Source organism: Pseudomyrmex gracilis, unplaced genomic scaffold, assembly GCF_002006095.1.
Source record: "Pseudomyrmex gracilis isolate BER0280 unplaced genomic scaffold, ASM200609v1 scaffold_32, whole genome shotgun sequence".
Classification (NCBI taxonomy): domain Eukaryota; kingdom Metazoa; phylum Arthropoda; class Insecta; order Hymenoptera; family Formicidae; genus Pseudomyrmex; species Pseudomyrmex gracilis.
The window spans coordinates 414,930-423,754 of record NW_018020616.1 but is presented as its reverse complement, the minus strand read 5'-3'; the positions used below and the strand labels follow the sequence as shown (position 1 = coordinate 423,754).

At 40.2% G+C, this 8,825-nt stretch overlaps 1 protein-coding gene across 1 annotated transcript; it reads left to right on the top strand.

The window, feature by feature from the left end:
- The first annotated feature begins 4,233 nt into the window (after positions 1-4,233).
- On the top strand, positions 4,234-8,816 carry LOC109852619. Its single transcript, XM_020423922.1, has 4 exons — positions 4,234-4,603; positions 4,903-5,810; positions 5,923-7,495; positions 7,727-8,816. The coding sequence occupies exons 1-4, from the start codon at positions 4,444-4,446 to the stop codon at positions 8,413-8,415; spliced, it is 3,330 nt and encodes a 1,109-aa protein (XP_020279511.1). The 5' UTR covers positions 4,234-4,443; the 3' UTR covers positions 8,416-8,816.
- Positions 8,817-8,825: the final 9 nt, after the last annotated feature.

Genomic DNA, 8,825 nt, shown 5'->3' with positions numbered 1-8,825 from the left:
ATAAATTGCCGTTACCGGATAAACGTCAGATTAAGACTGTAGGCACGGAACTGCCACTTACTCGACGTACATATTCTGACAAGGGCAGGCAAAGGTTAAGACCAAGATTTAGCTTGTTTATGTAGACATAATCCTTCGTGGTCGTCAATGTAGAGATGAGATCAGATCAGAAATTTTCCCAAAAAGGCTTGTGTGCATTTTATTTTAAATTGAACAATAAGGTGGATAACGTGTCAGAGGAAACATATTTTTCTAGTATTATTTTAGACAGCATAGAATATTTTAATGATAATTTTATCGTGTGATTAAAAAATACGATTCATTATTTGTACATTTGTGTGTCATATGTATCAAGTTTCTCTCGCGTCAATTTACATATGTGTGTAAAAATAAATGATTACATGTGCGGTGCAAGTCGCCTTCTTTAGCTTAATATCGGGGAGTAATTCGCGATCACGTGGTTTTTCATTTTACATAGCATTATGTATCGCAAAATTTGAAACTAAGCTTAATCGTCCAAAGCGAAACTAAAAAGACGCTTAACGAGCACACGTTAAACAATTGTCGTTACGTTATGGGAAAAGAAGTCAAGTATAGAAATCGTTCAGCGATAGAAAAGATAGGAAACGAGAAAGAAAGAGAGGAGAGAACGAAAGAGAGAGAGAGAGAGAGAGAGAGAAAGAGAGAGAGAGAGAGAGACAGAATAGGTAAGAGACGGCTAAAGATAATGTACTCTTGCATACAGATGACGTTATTAAACGGAAATCTGCAGATGGAGCGAACGCATAAAGCACTGTCTGCCGTCGTTGTCTGATTAGGCATGCAACGTTTCCGCTCCTATCCTTCCTTCATCTTCCTCTTCCCCCCTTGCTTCTACCAAGCTCTCTCTTTCTTTCTCTCTCTCTCTCTCTTCCACGCTCCCGTTACGCGTTATGTCGCCCAAGTTTCGTAAAACGATACTGTAAATTTATCATTGGATATATATATAATGCAGTATCACGAGATGATACAGTTCGTCGTAGCTGAACGAAACGACGAGATCTTTTTTCCCTAAACTTTTTTCCTCAAATGTGTAACTCTATCCGTTTCAATATTTTAAACAACACGTAGCAATCTCTTTTTCATGCACAAGTGTGTACGTACTTCAAATATATTTGTACCACCTGATAGTACAGTCGAATCTTTTTATTCTTGCTCTTCTTTTTTTTTTCTCCCTTCTATATGTATATGCGTATACATTGAGATTTCTCTAATATCTTGTCGTTTCCTCTAGGTACTTTAAAAGAAGAAAGCAAGAATATGTATAAAAGACTCATCAACAAAGCAGCAATACGTCTGAACATCCCGCTGAGAGCGGAGCAACAAGATCGCTGCGGATCTGGCAATTCTTCGCTTTTTAGAAATACAACAAATTCGAATCCCCCTCCCTCCCATCTCTAACACGACTTAGATATTTTCAATAAAAAATAAAATACGTTCGTGCGAACGTGCGTTTTTCGCGACGAGTTTTTTCTACAGCTATTGTACGCGATAAACAAATAATAACGCGGGGGAGAATCAGAGACTGTAATAGAGACCATGATGGGCCGTTGTAAAGCGCGAATGGATGGTGTTCGGACGAGATGTGTAATCGAGAAAGCACGATAATTAATACAACGTGTTATTTAATTTGCGTGATATAGAATAATTGCTCGTCAGTTTGATTGACACTGCCGATATTTATTTGTTGATACAATTTACTGGCACGCGTAAAAAGTGGAAATAACGCAAAGCGATATAGTTTCTCTTCAAACGAGATATTGCAAACGTGAGATAGCAGTACATAACGTGCAAAAATTGATATTGTATATACGTATTGCGTGAAGCCCGGTTTTTATAGATACACAAGTCGCAAAACGCAGATCACACAGAATTTGGCTGATCACATCGATCAGTTCAGTTAATTGAGTAATCCTCGTTTTTGCGACACAAATGATTGACTTATGTTGACAGACTGACGTTGAGATAGTCACCGCAAACTTTAATCTATTTAATATGATTTTTGTTTTTGAGACAAAGTTAATTTGCGTTCATTTATAATCTGGAGAGACAAACGTCGTTTTTTGCGTGTCTTATCAAAGTTACTGAACTCTCGTGTTATCTCTCACGCAGCACATATTTGCATTTTATTTTCTCGCGAACATTTCACATACGCTACTAAAATGACATATTGCTTCCTTGTCACAATTCTTGACAATACAGCTTTGACTTCAACAGTTTCAATTAGCAAAAATTATTATCTCACTAAATTATATCGAACAATTGCTTGTACGACAATTTTTAATTTTGAATACTTCGACCTGCTGTATTCAAAACGCAAATACAATTACATTACACAAACGATAAAATAACGCGATCGTTGTGTTATCGAAATATCCGCATCGTGAAGCTTGTGACCATCCCTCACGAAAGCGCGATGTCACAGTGCATTCGACCGTGAAAAATGTCAGCATAATGTTGGTATGCAAGCGTGAAAAATTTAGCGGGCCAAGGGTGAGAAACATGCGGGCGTTTGAAAATTTTTCGCGTGGCATTCCTCGCCGGAATATGTCGGATAATAATTTTGCTAGTCGCATTCACGTTTGTCAGTCATATATATCTCGAAAGCTTGATGGAAGTGTCTCTTTCAGAATTAACGATATTCCAGAAAGTTTTTCACACCAAATTCTATCGATGACACTTCGTCGAGCTTTGAGACGAACGCTTTTTTTTTTTCGTGCATTTTTTTTCTGCGCGCGTCTTACGTCAACGAAATGGAGAATCGCGCCAAACCCGTGTGTATGTGTGTGTGTGTGAGCATGCATAAGATAAGAAAGTTTTAATAAATGCTAAATTTTTCTTGCTTACTTGACGTAGCTGGTACCCAACGAAATTAAATTGCTCGCCCCTATCTCCCACAAAGACTATTTCATTATGAAACGTGCGACTCTTTTGAGAAAAATCAGAGTGCGTCTTTTCACACACGGTACAGAAATTAAAGAAAGCTGTGTTGAAGATGAATAGACATACCGTATTGGTGATCCAATTTTGAAACATCACTGTCGACCGCTTAAGTGGTTCCTCACTTAGAGAATGTTTTCTTAATGTTTTTGAACGTCTTCTCGAAAATAAAAGCGACGAGAGGCGATGAAAACACGTACGTCACGAAGGAAAATCTTTGTTCAATATATGTGAGATTGCTCTTTTTCACTACAAAATTTCGGATGCATATGTGTTAAATTATAAAATAGCGAGGCAAGTGAATTTGAAAAATATGATACGATGTCATATGATAACTGTGTTTGTGATGACACTAAAGTCTATCTCAGATTAATGCAACCTGATTCTACTTATTCGCAACAACAGCTGAAAAATGAGAGAAGTGATAAATGCATCGCTTCGAGTAGAAGCGAATGCAGTAGCAGCAATTACACGCGCAATCTAAATTCTTCATTATTTCCTTTATTATTTCGTGACACGCAGGTACATGTCCGCTAAATTATTCAGGCGAAAACGCAGAATGTATTACGCCTGCGTAAGAAAAGCACAATATTGCTTTACATAGATACGCTTCGAAAGCGCGCGTACAACATGCCGCAAACATCTGTTTCGCGCATACACGCAGAGAGACAGACAAACGCCAAAGCTGTAAGGGGAAAAGGTCGTCAACTATGTACATAATTTCTAACTTCTGGCTCTCTCTCTATTCGTTTCTGCAACGGACGATTCTACAGACCACTGAATATCTCAGCGTGGTCATGTCCAAATATATATATATCTATCTGACGAGCACAAATAACATCGGAAATAGTCGTATTTGTACATATTTGTTCCCAAGTGCTGTCTCGTTAATAAATCAGGCAAAACAGAAAATTGCTTCGCTCGCGCTACACCGTCGGAATTATATTCCTATATATTTTGTAGTTAGTATAATAAAAATAAAATACAAAGAGAGAAAAAAAAGAGAGAGACAACTCTTCTTTTTTTCACTGTTCGACATAAAATTCTGACATAGAGAAAATACATAAAAAAAATATACATATTTAATTATAGATCTTAATTTAATCTTATTTAATTGTAAGTCTTAATTTTATCTTCAAAAAAATGCTCCGTAGCTAATAAGACGGTATTTGATTGTAAATCATCGAAAGAAAAGAGCGCGTAATTTTATTTCGACCTCTGCAACTTCAAATTTCACTCAGAGCACCAAACACCTCGTGCTTGACATTTCCATCACGTTCTCATATTCACGTAAAATCAAAATCTTCAAGTGTAAATTTTCCTCATTAATCAATTAAACCAAAATGCTGAAAACGGAATAATGCCTTAGTGGCATCACAAAACAGAATAAATGGACATACTGTAACAGAAATCCACCAATAAGTTTCGTAATTCCTCATCAATGATCTAACCTTTGATATACTGATGATTAATTTACCTTGTAACGCGGCTTCGATGTCACGAGCCATATCCTGTCAAAACGTGCCCGTACAGACGAGTCAGTATAATTTTCCATCCTGTCAGCAGCAACAAACCAGCACTCAGCAGATGCAAACTGCAACATGTTCGTGCGGGACTTTCCAAGGTAGAAAATCAATCGTGTCATTCATCACATATATTAAATTACATAAATAAAATCCAACGATACGATTTACAAAAAAAATTTTGAAGATAAATAAATGTTTTTATTAAATTTGTTATTATATCGCATTTGTTTTGAACGACATGCGTGACAACTCATTAAGATAAATTTTAATAAACTATAGACACACGCAATTATTCCATCATGTAATAAGAGAAGCTTTTTGAACAGTCACCGATGTTGTTTATTGTTTCCAATTTATTTCGTCTTTTTAAGAATCTTTTGTCTATCTATTATTCTAGCGCGTCAATGCGTGTCGGGTTCGCCGCAACCAATAATGAACCCGTGTCATCCCGTTTTCCAAAGCACGTGTAATCCCGCGGCGACTCATCTCAGCTACGGTCAGCTGCCGCAGAGTATTTTGGATCAGATTCGTGCGTGCGTTAGCAACGTCGCCGCCCCTCAACCCATTTTTATTCTTCCCGGCAATTGTCAGCAATCGCCGACTCTTCTTCAGCAGCAACAGCAGCAGCAGCAGCAACAACAACAACCGCCCATTTTGCCGCAAGCAACGACGACGACGTTTCCGACAGCGTATCCCACTGGTTCGACTTATCCCGCTTGTTACCCGCCGCCACCAACGTTTTACCCCTATCCCGTTTTACCTCCGCCGTTCTGCGACTCATTTATTCGTGCTCGAGAGACCGCACAGAATTGCGGATGCTGTCGGAAAAGAGACGTCGACTCGGTGGAGATGAGAAGCGTCGCGCGTCGTTACGACACCGAGCTAGACGAGCATCGTTGCTTCACCACCACCGACGACACCATTTGCTCAAAGCGAAACTGTCCTTCCTCGCTGCATCTGCAAGCGTTGGCTTCTCAATTTCTATCGATGCAGGGTGTTATATCGTGCGCCGCCACCCGATTGATTCTGCGTAAAGTACCCGGCTCGAACGTAACCACGACAATGGAGGATACGATGGCAAAGGCCCAAAAGGCCATAAGCACCTTGACGAAAGATCAGTTATTAACGGAATCGAAGAACGCGCAGCAAGTAAACGCATTGATCAACCTGCATATGACGGCGAATCCGCCGCCCAACGTCATTCCGATTCTCACGTTGGTGCAACTCAAGATGAATCTGTTGAAGGCGCAGGTCGAGGGACTCATCAATCAAAAATTAATGGAGATTCAAGGTGTCGGTGTGGAGGTATTAAAATCATTTTGAACAACTTTTGTAAAATTGCTTCTGCGTATGTTTATACGTTATACGTATCTCTCTCTTTCGTTGTTTTTATTTTAATTTCGTCTCTAACGTCTAGGTGGAGACCGATCTTATAGATCCCACGGTTCTCGCCCTGAAATCCGACGCCGAATTACGAGACTTCCTGTCGGTGTTGCGACAGAAGGAATGCGACGAGCGGGTGAACGTAAATTTCGCTCCCTATCGTTCGCAGCGCGCGATCGCGGAGACTCGCTTGAGCAACGTTCAGAACAAGATTCGTCAGGTGGAGGCCGAGTTCGATCGTAGACGTTGCGCGATGCTGCCGACGCCGACGTTGACGTCGCGCATAGTGCAACAATTTTCCAGGCCGTGTTACTCGATGAGATTCGAGGACGCAAGGAAGATGTACAGCTCGCTGGACACTCCGCGCTCTCCCGATCCGTTTGTCTGCGTAAAACCGCTAAGTCCCAAGCGGCTGTTGTTGAAACCGACTGGCAAGCCCGGTGCTGCCGTCACACCCTGTAGCAGCAAAAATCCTGACCGAAAAACCGTGGACGTTGGTACCGGCAATCCCGCGAAAGATGATCCCGCGACTCCCGATCGGCAGCGTTCCAGCACGTGCGCCTGTTGCGACAGAACAACGTCGGAGGAAAGCGTCGATGAGGCTAAAAAAAAACTCGGACCGAGGATAGCCGAGATAGATCCGACGAGTGACATCCAAGAATTGGAACGACTAGTGTCGTCGGTAGCGCCGACCGAAGAAATTTCGTGCGACGCGAAATGTTGGTCTGCGTTCATCAAAGTCGTCGACGACGAATTGGTGGGAACTCCGACGGAATCGGATAGCGACACGCTCGTCGAGAAAATCGATGCGGCAGACGTTTGCGAATTTCGAGATGCGATCGAGATTCGCGACCAGATGACGGATCGTCAGGATTTTGCAAGTTCGACGAATCTGCCACGGTCCGAGGAGCAAAATGAAATCGCAATTTTGAGAAAAGATGAGGCAATTAGAGAGTACGCTACTGAGATTAAGAGCTCGCGAGATGTCTCGTCGCCGAAAGCTGAGCAAAAAGAGACGAAAGCCGCAACTGCCGCACGAGTTTCAGACGATGATCCAATTTCGAGTGCGCGGGAAACGGAGCGGAAGTCACCGGATACTTTGTCGCTGGAGATTATATTAAAACCGAATAAAGAGAATGAACAGACACATGAAAACGGTGAGACATTGCCGTTATTCAAGATGAAAGAGCGAGACACTCTAAAGGCACGGACGAGCAGAAGCAAGAACAAGGTAACATTTGTTTCACTGATGACGAACATTGTGTACGATAAGGATTGTCAACATCGTATCAAGCAACATTTCGACAAGAAAATAACAACAAGTGCAAAAGAGACAAATGTGCCTGTCAGTTCAAAAATCGAACAATTAGACAAATACTGTTCCCTATTGGTGGGAAATCTGTTAAAAACAGCCATTTTGCACGGTATCGTCAAAAAAGATTTTTTAGAGAACGCGCCAACGAAAAGGACAGATCTTTCGAAGCGCGTTGTCAATCGTCAACGTCAAACCGCGTTCGAAATTGTCAAAGAAGATAAAAAAGTACCTGTCGCGTTGCAAAAAGTAAATATATTTCCTCCATTCAAGAATCTGCGGAAATATGCGTCAGGTAGGTATCGATTTATATGTCAGGTAAGAAATTTGCACGATTTAAATTTTAGAAAGAGAAAAAAATGGAAAGAAAGAGAGAGAGAGAAGCTACTTTTTTAATTTATTGCTTTTAACATCAGAATACAATCAGAGAACAATTTTATAGAATTTTGTGTATTATATATATATATATGCGGATAAAAGATTTATATTTTCAGGATTTTTAAATCTGTTTTTTTTTTATCCACAGATAAAAAAGAAGAAACTTATTCACGTCCGATAGCAAAAGCAAAAATTACATCCGGAAAACATTCACTTCACCACAACGACGTAACAGAAAATACCGCGGAAATGATGAACAAAAATAGCGCGTGTTATTGTCCTGATGTGGAACATGAGAATCGCTTTATTTCGGAAATACTTTCTGTTATTGGTTACCACGTAGTCGCGTTCATCAATAAAATAATTGCTTTGAACAGAAAATTGCTATATTCTTTGAACGCTATATTACGGAAAAGTTTAAATATTGACGTCTTCGGAATAAACGCTTCGATACGCTATCATTACCGATTAAAAGATTACGATCCGCTCGCTAATATTTTTTATCTCGGCTCGAATCAAGGAGGTTCCAGGACACACGGTGATACGAGCTCAGTGCGGGTTTCTAAGGGAGAAGGATGTATCAGGATACATAAAATAACACACTCAATAATTGAAGACAAAACGAACGATACAAAGTACTTAGTAATCGATACGTCGAGACGCAACTGTCATTTGATCTCGAAGTGTAATTTGGGACAGCCACACGGGACTCGGAGGAACCTCTTGATACGTAGTCGTTTGAAAACTCATCTAAATTCACAAGATTGCCAGAAAGAGCGTCCTTTTTCTCTTTTGAAACGCGTGCCAGAAAAAAACTCGGACCTCACCTTCGAGTAACGCAATGAAAATACGGTCGCAAAAAGGGAAAACATACAAATTCAATGGCAGTGAAAAATTCTGAGCTCCACCGGAAAGTTGTAAGAGCAAGTGAAAAAAAAACAACAAAACATCAAAAGCGAGGCAAAACGACGAACGAATTCAAAGAGCAAATTGCACATGAATATTCGCGCGATGATATTGCAAATAATGTTAAGCGAGAATACGCAATCATTGATAATACTTCAGCGAGTAACGAACTCGTAATAAACGTTCGTGATTATCTCGGATTGCGGACTGAAATAAATACGAGTGTTTACAAAAGCTGTGACCCCCGCATCGCTCTTGTTTATTAATTTCTAACAACTGACAAAAGTCAAATAATGGTATTAACACATTGTTCTTGTTAATCATCGAAATAATATGCTATT

Excerpts from the sequence above, each read along its gene's own strand:
- LOC109852619 (XM_020423922.1), top strand. The coding sequence starts at position 4,444 with ATGATTAATTTACCTTGTAACGCGGCTTCGATGTCACGAGCCATATCC. Across the intron at positions 4,604-4,902 it reads TTCGTGCGGGACTTTCCAAG|CGCGTCAATGCGTGTCGGGT; the intron begins GTAGAAAATCAA and ends CTATTATTCTAG. Across the intron at positions 5,811-5,922 it reads TTCAAGGTGTCGGTGTGGAG|GTGGAGACCGATCTTATAGA; the intron begins GTATTAAAATCA and ends TCTAACGTCTAG.